At 47.6% G+C, this 17,955-nt stretch overlaps 1 protein-coding gene across 2 annotated transcripts in view; it reads left to right on the forward strand.

Moving 5' to 3' along the window:
- The window catches only part of LOC138283718 (astacin-like metalloendopeptidase), a 728,958-nt gene that overhangs the window by 98,946 nt on the left and 612,057 nt on the right, over nucleotides 1-17,955 (forward strand). The window contains exon 3 of one of the 2 annotated variants that reach the window (XM_069221760.1): nucleotides 10,504-10,608. The exons of the other annotated variant lie outside the window; for it this stretch is intronic. Within the exon in view, the coding sequence (XP_069077861.1) occupies nucleotides 10,504-10,608 (105 nt within the window). The remainder of the gene's footprint in view (nucleotides 1-10,503; nucleotides 10,609-17,955) is intronic. 2 annotated transcript variants of the gene reach the window in all.

A 17,955-nucleotide genomic window follows, 5' to 3' on the forward strand; every position in this document is an offset into this window, starting at 1 on the left:
CCGCCGGCCACATAAAGGAGCATTCAGCTGCGCCGGCGGTCGGAAACAGTGTTTCCGCTAGCCGGCCCAGCTCAATGCAGGGCCTAAACATTGACAGCCGGTGGCAATGTAGCAGTGCGGCGGGTGCATCAGCACCCGTTGCGCATTTCACTGCCTGTAAATCGGGCAGTGAAATGCGTGATGAGGCTGTGCATGGGGGCCCCTCCACTGCCCATGCCAAGTGCATGGGCAGATCAGGGGCCCCCAGGGGGGCCCGAGTCACCCATTCCCTGCCAACCTTTCCCTGGCGGTTTACCACCATGGAAAGGCTGGTGGAACCTGACTCGTTATCCGGTGGGTAGCACTGCTAACAGCGCTGCCTTGTCGAATATGAAATTCCACTACCGCCAGTTTCAAAAGTGGCGGTTCTGCCACGTATATTATATGGCGGTCTGGTAATTACCACCATGTTCATAAGGAGGGCCTTAGTGTGCACAGAGTCCAACCGACCCATGCCCCCACCACGTCTTCAACAAAGCCGACTCAGTCATCGCACCCCATCTCCGGGACATCATCAACTGCTCCTTCAACACCGCCACCTTCCCAGAGAGCTGGAAACATGCCGAACTCAGCGCCCTCCTGAAGAAACCATCAGCAGACCCCACCGACCTCAAAAACTACCGCCCCATCTCGCTCCTCCCGTTTCCTGCCAAAGTCATCGAGAAGACCGTCAACAGACAGCTAGCCGCCTTCCTCGAGACTAATGGATCCCTCGACCACTCGCAGTCCGGCTTCCGAGCCAACCACAGCACCGAGACCGCCCTCATCGCAGCCACCGACGACATCCGAGCCATGCTCGACAACGGGGAGACAGCAGCCCTCATCTTCCTGGACCTCTCCGCAGCGTTCGACACTGTCTGCCACCGCACCCTAGTGCAGCGCCTCAGCAACATCGGAATCCAAGAGAAGGCACTAGAGTGGATCATCTCGTTCCTCGCCGGAAGAACCCAGAGAGTCCGCCTCCCCCCGTTCAGATCCGAGGCCACCGAAGTCAGCTGCGGCGTACCACAAGGATCATCACTCAGCCCCACCCTCTTCAACGTCTACATGAGCCCCCTCTCAGCCATCGCACGCCAACACAACCTCAACATCATCTCCTACGCCGACGACACCCAGCTGATCCTCTCCCTCACCAACGACCCAGCCACCGCCAGAACCAACCTGCACGAAGGGATGAAAGACGTAGCCGAGTGGATGATGAACAGCCGCCTGAAACTGAACTCAGACAAGACGGAAGTCCTCATCCTTGGATCATCACCCTCTGCCTGGGACGACTCCTGGTGGCCCCCTGCCCTGGGCAGCGCACCCAAACCAACGGACCACGCACGCAACCTGGGCTTCATCCTGGACTCCTCCCTCTCGATGACCAGACAAGTCAACGCCGTCTCATCATCATGCTTCAACATCCTACGCATGCTCTGAAAGATCTTCCGATGGATCCCCACCGAAACCAGGAAGATGGTCACCCAGGCACTCGTCACCAGCCGACTGGACTACGGTAACACCCTCTACACCGGAACCACGGCCAAACTACAGAAAAGACTCCAACGCATCCAGAACGCCTCCGCACGCCTCATCCTTGACATCCCCCGTCACAGCCACATCTCCGGACACCTGAGAGACTTGCACAGGCTCCCCGTCAGCAAGAGAATCACGTTCCGTCTCCTCACCCACGCACACAAGGCCCTCCACGACCTGGGCCCCAGGTACCTCAACAACCGCCTGACCTTCTACACTCCCACCCGCCAGCTACGATCGACCAGCCATCCCCTCGCCGCCGTGCCACGCATTAGAAAAGCCACCATGGGAGGAAGATCCTTTTCCTACCTGGCAGCCAAGACTTGGAACTCCCTCCCCATCCACCTCCGCCTGACCAAAGACCACCTCTCCTTCAGGAAGCAACTCAAGACCTGGCTGTTCGAGCAGTAGCGGTCCCCCCTCCCCCAGCGCCTTGAGACCCTCCGGGTGAGTAGCGCGCTATACAAATTTCTTGATTGATTGATTGAGGGGTTCTCCAGAGGCTTAAAAAAGAGGCTAAAGTAGATAATACTAATGCTCTCTTTTGTGGTAGTGTGGTCGAGCAGTTAGGCTTACCAGAGGGTAGTGCAAAGCATTTGTTGAACACACGCAGACAATAGAAGAAGCACCCAATCAATGACTTAACTCCAGACCAATGGTTTTTATATAACAAAAATGTATGTTCTTAATTTATTTTTAGAACCACAAGATTCAAATTGCAGGTAAGTACCTCAATAAATTATACAGTTCTTGAATTATTGGAAATAATCTGTTTTAAAAAATGGACACAGTGCATTTTTCAGAAACAGTTCCCAGGGCGAAGAAATGTTAGTTCGATTTGCAGGTAAGTACAACACTTACAGTTTCAGTCTCTGGGTTTTAGGAAGTCCACCGGTTGGGGTTCAAGTTAACACCAAACACCCACCACCAGCAACACGGGGCCGGCCGCGTGCATAGGTCAAAGATGAACAATTGTAACGTGGGCTCCTATGGAGACGGGGTATTTGGAATTGGGTCTGCCTGCAGGTAAGTACCCGTGACTCGGAGGGCAGACCATGAGGGATTAGAGGAGCACTGGAGGGGCCACAAGTAGGCACCAAACACACACCCGCAGTGGCACAGGATTTATGGTGGTATATAAAAAGCAGGTGCTGCCCCGAGGGGGTTATGCTATTCAGTTCAATTTAAGATAGTTCTGATGGTGATGATCAGAAGGCTATGTGCTGGGCCTGGATGTCACACAAGGGTGTATAGGAGTACTGACTGCTCCCCATAGCATGCCCATAGCTTAGCAGCTCTGCTGTTGTAGGGGTCACAAAAGTAGCAGGGTTCCAGCAATCATGTCTTCTTTCTGTAGTCACAACCCTTTTCCTCTACTTCCTTCAGTCAAAAAAAAAATTCCAGCTGGGCATTATCAACCATTTGCCTCTAAATCCAAGTTTATCAGGATATTTCGGAGTGGGACATTAGACTGTTCTTTTGAAATGGCTGAGTGCTTTTGAGTGCCTTATGATGCCTAATGTATTTAACAAGACGAATAGTACACGCCTGAAGCTGCCTTCCATTACTTGCAGAGTTAATGGTCAATCCAGTGACAGACACAGTGAGGTAATCAAAGTGTGAGACAAGGAAAGAGCTGCCACCATTGGGACTGAATGTGTTGTTACATCTGCAGATGAGTTTAGCTCAGCGGTCTTTAGTGGGGCTGTCTGAAACAATGTGTTTTTGTCGCACACCTGCAGTGCATCAAACAAATTATACGATTCCTGCACGAAGATTGTGAAGTTTTCTGCATGGAATTTTCATATAAAAATCTGGATATTCACGCCCGTTCTAAGTTACTCAGAGTTGCGAGGGAAACAGTTTTAAAGTTAAAGAGATGCAACAGCAAAGCCAGTTTCAGCAAAGTACTGCCAGTTTGTGGAGTTGCACAAGGACGTAAATGTAGGAAAATCAGAAAAATCTATGAAGTCTAGGTGGGCTAATAATAGGGGTCTACAGTCGTGTAATAAAACGTGACACTCGTTATCTGATGCCAATATCTATGTACCAATAAGGTGAATTTCTCTAGAGTGGGGTGAGAGAATGTATTTGAGCTGGAATTCTGCAGTTCCGTTTGTGAATTAAGGCTCACGCGCCCTATAAGTGGGTAATACGTTTGTGAAATAAGAGTATACCATGGTGCTTGCCACACCAATCCAGGCCCACGTTCTCTATGATAAGGGCTGGACTCAGTTCCAAAGTGATAAGGAATCTCCCAAACTCTGCATCTGTCGGGGTGACCTTGGAGAGAGCTCTCTAGTTTGGAAAAGCATTTTCCATTCGATTAGGATTACCTAGAATGTATTTAAAGAACCAAGGCTGTCTATATCCAAATAAAAAACATTTTACAGGCTATTAACATTACCCTAATTATGAAACTGGTTTGTGGAAAGATACTTCTGTGCTTGAACGTGGCTGAAAATAAAGAGTTCTCAAGACAAGTTAAATAGATGTTTGACACTTTAATAGAGTCTCGCTCATTCCTTTTTTTTTAACCTTAAAATCTTCAATGGTCAGTGAGCTCATACAAGTTAGCCGAGTCTCACTCATTCCTTTATTACTAACAATAAACACTTCAATAGAGTCACTGAGCTCATACATGGTAATGCTGTCTCACTCATCCCTTTATTACTGCATTTAAACACCTCAGTAGGGTCACTGATCTCATACTAGTTAATGGAGTCTCTATCATTCCTTTACTACTGACCTTTAACAGTTCAGTATTGTCACAGAGCTCATACAAATTAATGGAGTCTCCCTCTTTCTTTATTACTAACGTTAAACACTTCAGTAGAGTCACTGAGCTCAAACACGTTAATAGAGTCTCACTCATTCCTTTTTTACTTGCACTTAAACACTTCAGTAGAGTCCCTAAACGCATACACTTTAATAGAGTCTCACTCATTCCTTTATTACTACCCTTAAACAGTTCAGTAGAGTCACTGAGCTCATGCATGTTAATGGAGTCTCTCCCCTTCCTTTAACTACTAACATTAAAAACACTTCAGTACAGTCACTGTGTTCATACATCTTAATACAGTCTCACTCATTCCTTTAGAACTGACATTAAACACTTCAGTAGAGTCACAGATGTCATACACTTTAATGAAGTCTCACTCCTTCCTTTAATACTGCCCTTAAACACTTTAGTAGAGTCATTGAGCTGATACAAGTTAATGGAGTTCAGTTCAGTAGAGTCACTGAGCTCCTACATGTTAATGGATTGCCACTCATTCCTTTATTGTTCACATTCAACACTTCAGTCGAGTCACTAAGCTCATACACGTTAATGGAGTCTGTTTCATTCCTTTATTACTAACATTCAGCACTTCAATATACCCTCACTTTTGCACTGACCTCGTATACTTTAATGGAGCACATTGAGTCTCACTCATTTTTATCACCAGCATCATGCAGTTTATTAGTCTATATATTCATTTATGACACTGACCTCATTCTCTGAATCACTTGGTCTCACTTATGCCACTCACCTCATACACTTTTTTTGAATATGACTCATTTTTTCATCATTGATGTCATGAGCATTAACAGAGTTTCACCAAGCTGTCATCACTGTCCTCATTCTCCTTAGTTGTCTCACTAATGTTACTCACCACATACACTTTACCAGTTGCCATGCGCTTTGTGTTAACAGTCTCATTCATTGGCCTCAGACACTTCAAAAGAATACTTCATTGGAGTCTGAATCATTTCATATAGGTGAACTCATGCACTTCAATAGATTCTCACTCATTCTCTGTCACGGAACATAGACACTTGAAAGGAGTCTCACTCATTCCCTCTCAGTGAACCCATGGACTTCTGTGGACTCTCAATAATTCCCTATCTGTGAACCCATTGAATTCAGTAGGTTGTCACTCATTCCCTATCTATGGACTCATGGACTTCAATAGACTCATTCATTGTCTATCTGTGACTCTTGTACCTCAACCTCAGTGGAATCTAACTCATTAACCTGTGGACTTCAGCAGAGTCTCACTCATTTTCTATCACTGAATTTATAAACCACCACTTCAGACGAGTCTCTCAAAATCTAATTATTGCACTCAAACGCTTCAGATGATGCACCACAGTGTAGTCTTACCCATTCCCCATCACTGGTCTCATGAACTTCAATGATGTTTCACCCATTCTCACATTACTAGCCTCATAGTGTTCTCATATACTTCAGTGGAGGCTCATACAATATCTATCACTTGACTCATGCACTTCAGTGGAATCCGCGAATTTCCACATAATTGGATTCATGCATTGCAGTGTAGTCTCACACATGACCCCATCACTGCTCCTATGCAAATCAGTGAACACTCACCCATTCTGAGATCAATGGCCACATACACCTCAAAAGTGCCTCACTTATTCAGAATCAGTGGCTGCATACCCTTAATTTGAGTCTCACACATTCTCACATCACTGGTGTCATGCACTTCTGTGGTGCCTCACCCATTTTCACTCCGCAGGTTTCATACACATTACTCGAGTCTCACTCATCGTTGGTGTCATACACTTCACTGGTCTCAAGCACTTCTTCGGAATCTGACCCATTCTCTTGTCTCTGGTTTCATGTACTTCAATGGAGTCTCACCCACTTTCACATCACTGATCCCATGCTCTTCAATGGAGTCTTACTTATTTTCACATCACTGATCTAATGCTCTTCGGTGGAGTCTCACTCATTTTCTCAACACTGATCTCATCACTTCAGAGGAGTCTACTCATTTTCACATCACTGATTTCATGCACATCAGAAGATCCTCAGTACATTGCATACACTAGTGTTACACTTCATTTACACCTTACCCATTTTCTGATCTTATTAACTTCAGTGGGGTGTCACTCATTCCCTATCACTAGAAACATGCACTTCAATGGAGTCTCATCCATTTTCAACTCACTGGTCTCATTCACTTCAGGGGATTCTCACTTATTTTCACAATACTGGTCTCATGCACGTCACTGATTCTTCACTGATTCCCTATACTGGTGTTACACTTCATTGCGTCTTACTGTTGTAAAGTTCCCTTTTTGGATGGTCACCCCCCAAACCTTTTGCTGCTTGATGCTGTCGTTTTGGATCTGAAGATACACTGAGACCCACTAGCCAGATCCAATTGCCAGTGCTCATTCCCTTAAATTGTACTGGGATTTGGTAAACACAAGTAAAAAGGACTTTACCACCCCTGTATGGCCCTAGTAAATGGTAAAAGTGGTACCCAGGCCAGAGATGGCAAAGGGGTCACCAGGGCTGCAGCACTGATTATGCCACCCTGCTTGATCTGAGTAAAAGCAAAACTAGCAGAGCTGCCATGTCAGCCTGCATGATCAGCTTGTCTGCTCCAGTTCGACTCTGCCCACAGGCAGAGTCCCTTCACTGCCCATGGCAAAAGTCAGTCACTGCTAAGGTAGGCCTTCTATAGCCCAGGAGGTAGGGTGCACTGTATTATGAGTGTGGACATATATGAACAAGCATATATGGCCCTGTGATAGCATTTAAAACGTAATGCTACTCCAAGTGATTGGCGGTCCATAGGATAACAAGGGCAGGTCCCAGGGCAAACCCCAGATGTCCAGCTCCATGATGACCAGACCAAATTCCACCGTGTTTGGTGTCAAACACCATGCTTTTTAAACCTAAACACAAGTCTAATAGCCAGGTTTACCTAGCATGTACCCAGGAGGCGTCCTCAGAGGATGCCCACCGAGTTTACCAGCCGAGTTTACCAGCTTTCTCCTGCCTTGGCGGGCTTCCCCAAGTGTTTGCCACCAAGATAAGGGTCTGCCCTCCAGCTGGTTATGCTAGCACTTCCCCAAGAAAGAAACAAAGGACCTTGCAAGGAAGGAGGCCACACCTCCTCCCTCCCAGGATGGCTAGTGTTTACAGTAATCAATGTAGTGAGCCTAAAAGGCTTTTCACAGCCCTTGATATGTGGTCTCTTATCCCCCACTCAAGGAAAAAGCCCTTCTGGCCTTATCCAAGCCGACAGGTGGAAACATTTTATACTTAGGAGGTGTACACCCCCAAAAAGGATAGCCACACCTCTATTGTGGGCTAGGAGGTCTGTACAATTGAGGAAGGGTTCTGCCATCTTGGCAAACCCTGAAATATTGGGTTCTAGGTAGAAAATACTCCCACAGAAGGTTGTCACTGCAGGGGCAGACTAGCCACAGGGACCAGTAGCCCATTGGCCACTGTCTCCTACATCCTTAACACCCCCTTAACTAGGATTTAAGGGGCTCCCCTGGCACCAGAATCCCATTTCTTACTTTGAATCCAAGAAAAGGCACAGAGAAGACACCATTACCAACAACAGGACTTTGGACTCTGCTGCAGCGCAACAGTAGGACACTTAAGTGGCGTGAGGAGACCATGGCCCTGATGTATACTTTTTGGTGCAAAACTGCACCAATGCAGTTCTGCACCAAAAAGTTTAGCACCGGCTTGCACCATTTCTGAGCACCAGCCGGGCACCATATTTTATGGAATGGTGCAAAGGGTAGGCTAGCGTAAAAAAAAAAGACATTAGCTGGGAGGTGCTAGCGGTATGGAAGAAGGGGGTTTTGCGTCCAAAAATGACGTTAGGCAGGTTAGAGTGAAAAAAATGACTCCAACCAGCCTAGTGTCATTTTCTGATGCAAAACCATCCATACCACATGATCTCTGCCTTAGAAAAGACAGGAGTCATGCCCACCACCCCATTGGCCAGCACAGGGGACCAGGTTCCCCTGGGCATGGCCATTACACCCAGTGCCAGGTAGGGGGGCCCACTTCAGGGCCCCGAATGGCACTTAAAAAAATATATATATCATACCTGTACTTACCTATACTTACCTATACTTACCTGGGATGGGGTCTCCTGTCCTCCGCTGTCCCTGTGGTGTGGGTGGGGGTGTACCTGGGGCGGGCACCTGTGGGCTTATTCCATGGTGTTCCACCATGGAAACAGGCCCACAGGTCTCCTAACCCCTGCACTTACCCAGGTGTTACCCAGGTGTTAAATAATGGTGCAAAGCTTGACCCCTCACCCCTGTGCGTGATTTTAGCATGGGGGGATAAATATGGTGCTAAGGCCATAGAGTCATTTTTTGCACTGAAACGCCTACTTTGCATCTCATTGACACAAAGTAGCTTTCCACGTCCAAAAAATGACTTTAACCCCATAAATTTGGCGCTAGACGGGTCTAGCACCAAAGTATAAATATGGAGTTAGTTTTGCATTGAATTTGTGTTGAAAAAAATGACGCAAATTTGGCGCAAAACAAGTATAAATATGCCCCCATATACTTGAACTGCTTGTCTATGTGAGCCCATGGAAAAAGTGGTCTCCAGTGGATTTGAGAAACTGACGCAGACTCCCCTGACTGGTGGAACCAGTCACATACAACCTGCAGAAGAATCATCGTGCTGTGTCACAAGAAATGCAACCTGTCGGCCCCCCTCCTGAGTGAGCCCAAATAATGTCAGTGACCTGCACCCTGGGAGTTGTAGTGAGGCTTATACTAAGTTTTGAGCCGCTACACTACTCCTATAGACTTCCAGCCAATGAAGTACCCATGGATTACTTTTGCCGCTGCCAAGGCTTATCGGTTGCCAGCCCAGTAATCAAACCCTTCCCAGTCATCATTGACTCCAGAGCAACTCCCAGCAATAGTGACCAACGTCTGGAATTACCCACTGTTGAGATTCTGCATATGAAGAAAGTAACTTCGACCCAGTGGCAAAGAATCTTTGGAGCAATCCTCCTGTGTTTGACAGCTCTAAGGCTACCTAGAGCCGCCGGACGTGGTAGTGAAGCTCCAGCTGTGGAATCCAAGACTTGGGACCTCATAGGACTCTACTCTCCAAAGGTAGAGTATAGATCAACTCCAAGTGTGTTTTTGGCAAGTACTGCAAATTTGCCAGCACCATCAGATCCCAAGGACAGCCAGAGCACCCCTGCATCCAGACTCCCTGGGAAAGATAACTAAATACTGTCTGTTAAGACTTGGTCTAAGGACCCACAAGATCTTAACCCCAGGTGGGTTCGACGGAACTCACCACACACTATAGTAACTGATTGCATACTGTGTTTCTCCCATTGACCGCAATGATAGACTTTGACAGCTCTGCATGATAACTCTGGTTACCTTCAACGTATCAAGTTGGTTTTCGGTTCTAAATTAATATAAAAATCTAATTTATTTTTATAAAATGGTGTCGGATTTCTTTCGATTCGTGTCAGTTACTTATCGTCCATGTTGGTGTTGTGAAATGCTTAACACATGTTTCTCTAAGTATCCTGACTGCTCTTCGCTCCTCTACTAGGACTGAGTTAGGTTTACCGGTGTGAATCCGAGGTCCACTTCTGGGTAACATGTTAGTATTATATGTTAAGACCCCCAGCCATACCACATAATACTGCTACCCTGCTACACTTAACCATTCTTATATCTGGTGTCTTCTTCACTTCAGTGGGATCTCACACATTCCCCATCACTAATCTCATACTCTTCAATGGAGTCTCACAAATTGGTCTCATGCAATTCAGTGGATCTTCACTGATTCCCTTTAGTGCTGTTATACTTCCTTGGAGTCTTACCCACCTTCACATCACTGGTATCATTCATTTTAGTGGGGTCTCGCTCATTCCCCCCTACTAGTCTCATGTACTCCATTAGAGTCTCACTCATTCTCTGTCACTATTTTTATAAACTTCATTGGAGTCTCATTTATTTTCTCATCACAGAGCTCAGGCTGTTCAGTAGACTCTCTCTTACTTTCACCTATGCTTGTGTCTTACACTGCAGGGAAGTCTTGCCCATGTCCCATCATGGTCTCCTGCACTGAGGACATTGTGCAATCGACAAACTTGTTTTTTTCACTTTTCTCACTGACTCATCTCTTAGGTCTGGTGGAGGTGAACAACAGTCTGCTGGTCCTGCAAAGGTTGCTGGGAAGGCATGGTGATGATGCCACAGATATCTTCACGCAAATCTTGGACTCCAACAAGGGTACGAACACCTGATAAATGCCTGTTTGGCCCCTGGAGAGGGCCACGGAATCTAGCCTGGTCCTATGTAATGCAGCATTCAATTAGTTCAACACAAAAGGCAAGAGCGAGTAGCATGGGCTTGGAAGAAGTTTGGGATCCTCTTGTGATTGAAGAAGATCAGTAATTCGAATAACATGACCTAATTAATTCTGCCTAATTGCATTTTCAGCATAAAAGCACGCTTTAATTGTTTGCTTTGTAACAGTTAAATTTATCAAGTTGTAATTCTAACAAACTATTAGAACTCACTCTGTAGGTATGTATGTATGTATGTATGTATGTAAATATGTATGTATGTATATCTACAGGGCATACCTAGCCAAAAGATAGCGTAACAAAGACAAGTTTAAAGTCAGTGAATAAGAGGAGAGGGATCTGACTTGTGGGCAGTTAATGCCTTGTGATATATTACCCTTTATACAGGTGAGTCTTCATCTCGTTCATAAATTAGAGCAGGGTAGTCATGATGGCTACAGGGATGTTGTTACAGATCCTGGGTACATTGATTGAAAAGACCTGTCCTCTTGGATTTTCTTTTTCACACTTCGTAACCGGTAGTGTGATGGTGTCATGGGTGTGGGGGAGCTGGTTGTGATGGCTTTGCGAATGATGCAGCTAGTTTTGAAGATGGTGCGGGCCAGCAAGAGGAGCTGGGGCGATGCGATCATTTTTTTCCAGGCCTTGAATGAGACATGCTGCAGTGTGTAGCATGCCCCTAAGAGGTGCCAGTGTGAAGCCTGGGAGACCAATGAGTTGGGCTTTAGCACCATCCAGATATGAGAGTTCAAGAGCTTGAACTGTAGTTCTGAAGTTGCCTTCTGGAAGAAATAGTTTGGCTTTCTTTAGAAGAGAGAGCTGATACCAGACAGTCCTTTTTGTTTTGATAATATGTACCATGATGAAAAGGTTGGTGTCCATGGTGAATCCCAGTGATTTGGCATTTGGTGAGAGTTGAGGTTCGAAACTATCAAGGTTCATGTCATTGAGCCAGGTTTGTGCTGTATCTTGTTCCTTGTTCTAGACAAATAATAGGAATTCTATCTTAGTTGGGCTGAGCTTGAAATAGGCACTTGGCTTCCAGGTCTGGATGATGTGCAAGAAGTAGCAACACAATGGTATGATGGACGGAGTGCCGAAATTTTCAAACACTCACCCCCAGTCACAGATCTGGGTTTAATCTATTGTTCTTTGCGCTCCATGCCACCCTAGTTTGGACTCAGCCATAGGCAAATCAGTCTTGACCCTGTTTCCCATGGGAGCAGTCCAACCTAAAAGTTTAATTTGAATGGAGACAATATGGAACCCTGTGTACTCTACATAGGGATCTTTTGTGACCTGGCTGTGCCCACGTGGAGAAACTGGTGTCAATTGGAAGGTAGGAGGAGACCCACTAATGGACATTGCGTGTGAATCAGCGGCGACTGGTGACCTTCAAAAGTGGTGGGTCGTAATCATTGGCTCAAATTACAAAGGGCTTTTTCTTGACTGGTTCTCTCAGACTTTTTTGTACTAAGTTTACTGTCTCACTCTGACTCACTCAGTCTCACTAATTCACACTCATTCTGAATTAGTCTTACTGTGACTCCGTCTCACAAACATTAACTCTCAGTTACACTCACTGTCATTCTCCCTGACTTGTTCACATTCATTCGTACACATACTGGTCCTTACTGTCACTAATTCTCACTCACTGTGACTCATTCCTTCACTGTCTCTCTCACTTTAACTCACAGTCACACATACATGCTCACTGTGCTGGGATTTCACCACCTCTAAACAGTATCTCTGATGGGTGGCACAGGCACCTTCATGCACCTGTGTCAGAAATCAAACAATGTCACTAGCTGCCTCAGTTTGTTGCTGGACCCAAAACAGGTCTGCATTTTATTTTTATTATATCAAGAGTGAATAATTATTCACTCTTGCTACAATAAACCTCCGCACAATAAACAATGCAAACACTCACCCCAGTCACAGATCTGGGTTTAATCCATTGTTCTTTTGCTCACCATGCCACCCCTGTTTGGACCCGGCCATATGCAAATCAGTCTTGACCCTGTTCCCCATGGGAACAGCCCAGCCTGAACTGCCAGGCCAGGTCCTCACTGGACCGGAAACAAGCATCCTGGGACCGGTTTCAGGGTATCACCCTTCATCAGCCAGGCTAGCTTGAATCCAGTGGCACAGTGACCCACGTCTGGGCATAACCTTTCCAATTAGGGCAACTTTAGCAACACAAAAGGATGATGGATGGAGTGCTGAACAATGCGAACACTCACCCCCAGTTACAGATCTGGGTTTAATCCATTGTTCTTTTGCTCACCATGCCACCCCAGTTTGGACCCAGCCATATGCAAATCAGTCTTGACCCTGTTACCCAAGGGAATAGTCCAGCCTGAACTGCCAGGCCAGGTCCTCACTGGACCGGAAACAAGCATCCTTGGACCGTTTTCAAGGTATCACCCTTCATCAGCCAGGCTAGCTTGAATCCAGACCCTCGAGTTGCAACAGGAGGAAACCATCCAGATGCCAGTCTCCTTGATTGCCAACCTTCTACATATAATGCAAGATTATTACGCTAGATTTCCTCCACATCGCTCGACCATACCAGTGCCACCTCGACCCATACCGCTGAGCCCTCCAAATCAGCCATCTGATTCTATGGGACGTATCCCAGTCCCATCACCGGGCCAGGATAACGATCCGCCTTCATCGGATGACGAACAAGAGGAGGGAAAAATGCAGGACTCGGAGTCGCTTATCCAGGAATGGGATGAATATCAAATTCAGACGCCATCCCCTTCTATGCCACCACCGGTTGACTCTCCACCGCAAGACATCAGTGGCTTCCACAGTGTAATGGAGAGAGCAGCAAAGAGATTTCAATGGCCCATAACATGCAAGCAGTCGGACTGTTTCCTCTATGATTTTAAGGAGGACACTAGAAGGTCAGTGAGAGCAATACTGATTGTTGACTTTATTTGGGAAGAGGGGCTTAAGGTCATGCAGACCCCATCTTCAATCTTAGCGGTGCTACCAAGGCTGGAAAAGAAGTACAAGGCACCAGATAACTCACCAGCCTGCTTAGTTAATCATCCTAAGCCAGACTTGGTAATATCTCAGGCAGCCCAGCAAAGGTCCAGGAATCTGTCTCCACCTTTGACTGCGCTCCCGGATAGAGAGGGGCGGCAGTTAGATTCAACTGGGAAGACATTTTCAACTATGGTGGCCACCACGGTCAGAGCAGCGAATTCCCTGGCAATCTTGGGAAGATACGACCGTCAGATGTGGTCAGACATATCCCAGTTTATAGACCTACGGCCTGAAGATAGTAGAGCAGAGGCACGGAAGATATTGCAGGAAGGCGAGAAGATCCCAGATTACATCAGACAGATGGGTCCTCGATATTGTCAGCAAGGTACACACACTAGAATTCCATCAACTTCCCCCACAAGTACCACCAGAAGGACCCCCACCTGCCCATCTAAAGGAACTCCGAGCACAGATTGCCGTCTTGATAGACAAGGGAGCAATAGAGATTGTTCCAAGGAATCAGAGGGGAACAGGTTTCTACTCTCGCTCCTTCCTCATACGGAAGAAGACAGGGGACTGGAGACCTATATTAGACCTTCACTCTCTGAACAAATTCTTGAAAAAACTATATTTTCGGATGATCACTCTTCAAGATGTCGTACGCTTACTCAACCAAGGAGATTTTGTGGCGTCCTTGAATCTCGAGAACGCATATTTCCGCTTCCCTATTCATCCCAGTCACAGGAAATTCTTACGGTTCAAGGTTGCAGGCACCCATTATGAGTTCAGAGAGTTACCTTTTGGCCTCAAATCGGCCCCAAGAGTTTTCACCAAGGTCTTCGCACCACTTGCAGCCTACCTGTAGTACATTGGCTCTGTATATACTATCTCAAAGTGAGAGATAATGTGCACAGAGTCCAAGGGTTCCCCTTAGAGGTTGATAGTGGCAAAATTAGATAATTCTAATGCTCTATTTTGTGGTAGCAGGGTCGAGCAGTAGGCTTATCAGAGGGTAGTGTTAAGCATTTGTTGTACACACACAAGCAATAAATGAGGAACACACACTCAAAGACTTAGGTGGTCATTACGAACATGGTGGTGTGGCCCGCCATGCCGGCGGTGGCGGGAAAACCCGCTAGCCGGCATGGCAGGCCACACCGCCACATAATGAACACCATGAGGTCTGCCCCTCACTCACCGCCAGGCTGCGTCCGTCAGGCAGCCTGGCGGCGGTCGGAATCATTATCCGACAGGGCAGCAGTGCTGCCCCTCCGATAATGATTCCTCAGCCTCCAGCCGTGCCCATGCACTTGCCATGGACAGTGCAGGGGCCCCTGTGCAGTGCCCCATCGCGCAGGTCTCTGCGCGACGGGTACAGCTGCACCCGCGGCACAGAGAGCTGTCGTCAATGTCCCGGCCAGCATTCCTGTGGGCCGGCGAGCGGAAACAATGTTTCTGCCCGCCGGCCCACAGGAATGTTCATTATACGGCCGGCGGGGAACTGGGGACGCTGGCATTCACCGGTTTCGTCCACTGTGTTCATAATGAGGGCCTTAATTCCAGGCCAATAGTTTTTATAAAGAAAAATATATTTTCTTAATTTATTTTAGAACCACAAGATTCAAAATTTGAAGTAAATGCATAAAATGCACATACTCCAACAGGTAAGGAAGGAACTTTGTATTAGAGCAGTAACATACGCAGTATAGGTTAAAAGGGCACTAAGATATTTTAAACGTGGACACAGGGCAAAAATAAACATTTCATGGGGGAGGTAAGTAATGTTAAGTTTCTGAGGTAAGTAAAGCACTTACAAGTTCAGTTTCCTGGGCATAGGCAGCCCTCCGTTGGGGGTTCAAGGCAACCCCAAAGTCACCGCCCCAGCAACACAGGGCCGGTCAGGTGCAAAGGAGGGCCCAAAACACATAGGTGCATATGGGGAACAGGGGTGCTCCAGTTCCCGTCTGCCAACAGGTAAGTACCTGCGTCTTCGGAGGGCAGACCAGGGGGAGTTTGTAGAGCACTGAGGGGGACACAAACAGGCACAGAAATCACACCCTCAGCGGCACAGGGGCGGCCGGGTGCAGTGTGCTTAGTAGGCGTTGGGTTTTCTGTAGAAATCAATGGAGGAACCCGGGGTCACTCAAGCAATGCAGGCAGGGCACAGGGGGGCTTCCCGGGCCAGCCACCAACTTGGCTAGGCAGAGGGTTGCCTGATGGTCACTCCTGCACTGGAGTTCGGTTCCTGTCGGTCCTGGGGGCTGCGGGTGCAGTGCTTGGTCCAGGTGTCGGGTTCTTTGTTCCAGGCAGTCACGTCAGGGGGAGCCTCTGGATCCTCTCTGCAGGCGTCGTTGTGGGGGTGCAGAGGGGTCGTCTCAGGTTACACACAAGGTTGGAGTGGTCTGGGTGTCCTCTCTGCAGTGTTGGTTCTCTGGAGCTCGAGCATGGGGCGTCGGGTGCAGAGGGTGAAGACTCATGCTTCTGGCGGGAAGAGTAAGTTCTTTAAAAGTTGCTTCAAAGTTGCAAAAATGTTGCTGTAGGTGAACAGTGCCGCTGTTCTCGGGAGTTTCTTGGTCCTTCGGTTCAGGGCAGTCCTCAGAGGTCACTGGTCCCTGTCGGATGCGTCGCTGTGCAGGTTCTTTGAGTCTGGAGACAGGCCGGTAGGGCTGGGGCCAAGTCAGTTGTCGTCTCCGTTGCCTCTGCAGGGCTTTCAGGTCAGCAGTCCTTCTTCTTTGTGTAGGTTGCAGGAATCTGATTTCCTGGGTTCAGGGTCGCCCCTAGATACTCAATTTAGGGGCATGTCTAGGTCAGGAGGGCAGTAGCCAATGGCTACTGTCTTGGAGGGTGGTTACACCCTCTTTGTGCCCCCTCCCTGAGGGGAGGGGTGCACATCCCTAATCCTATTGGGGAAATCCTCCAATCTCAAGATGGAGGATTTCTAAAGGCAGGGGTCACCTCAGCTCAGGGCACCTTAGGGGCAGTCCTGACTGGTGGGTGACTCCTTCCTATTTTTCTCATTATCTCCTCCAGCCTTGCCGCCAAAAGTGGGGTCAGTGGCTGGAGGGGCTGGCTTCTCCACTAGTTGGGATGCCCTGGGGTGCTGTAACAAAAGGAATGAGCCTTTGAGGCTCACCGCCAGGTGTTACAGTTCCTGCAGGGGGAGGTGAGAAGCACCTCCACCCAGTACAGGCTTTGTTCCTGGCCACAGAGTGACCCCCCATGTGGCCAGAAACTCGTCTGGTTGTGGCAGGCTGGCAGAAACTGGTCAGCCTAGCACTAGGAGTCTGACTGGTATTCAGGGGGCATCTCTAAGATGCCCTCTGGGTGCATTTTACAATAAATCCCACACTGGAATCAGTGTGCATTTATTGTGCTAAGAAGCTTGATATCAAACTTCCCAGATATCAGTGTAGCCATTATGGAACTGTGGAGTTCGTATTTGACAAACTCCCAGACCATATACTCTTTAGGGCTACCCTGCACTTACAATGTCTAAGGTTTTGCTTAGACACTGTAGGGGCATAGTGCTCATGCACATATGCCCTCACCTGTTGTATAGTGTACCCTGCCTTGGGGTGTAAGGCCTGCTAGAGGGGTGACTTACCTATGCCACAGGCAGTGTGAGGTGGGCACGGCACTCTTGAGGGGAGTGCCATGTCGACTTAGTCATTTTCTTCTCACCAGCACACACAAGCTGTGAGGCAGTGTGCATGTGCTGAGTGATGGATCCCCAGGGTGGCATAAGACATGCTGCAGCCCTTAGAGTCCTTCCCTGGCATCAGGGCACTTGGTACCAGGGGTACCATTTACAAGGGACTTATCTGGGTGCCAGGGCTGTGCAAATTGTGGGAACAAAGGTACAGTTTAGGGAACGAACACTGGTGCTGGGGCCTGGTTAGCAGGGTCCCAGCACACTTTCAATCATAACTGGTATCAACAAAAGGCAAAAAGTCAGGGGGTAACCATGCCAAGGAGGCATTTCCTTACACTACCTCAGGCAGCTGAGAATTCAAGTGTTCCCGTACTTAGACGACTGGCTAATAAATGCAAGAACATCGTTGAAAGCGGCCAGAGACACAAGGACATGCTTATCTCTCTTCAAGGCATTGGGTCTAACAGTCAACTACCCAAAGTCTCGCCTAGACCCTTTGCAGAATATCACCTTTCTAGGAGCTGTCTTGGACACAGAGCGAGCGAGAGCTTTTGCTTCTTTTTTTTATTTTTTATTTAGAACACACAGCGGGTTACATGTTTGCAACATAAAAGAAGAGAA

Source organism: Pleurodeles waltl, chromosome 3_1 (genome assembly GCF_031143425.1).
Source record: "Pleurodeles waltl isolate 20211129_DDA chromosome 3_1, aPleWal1.hap1.20221129, whole genome shotgun sequence".
Taxonomy (NCBI): domain Eukaryota; kingdom Metazoa; phylum Chordata; class Amphibia; order Caudata; family Salamandridae; genus Pleurodeles; species Pleurodeles waltl.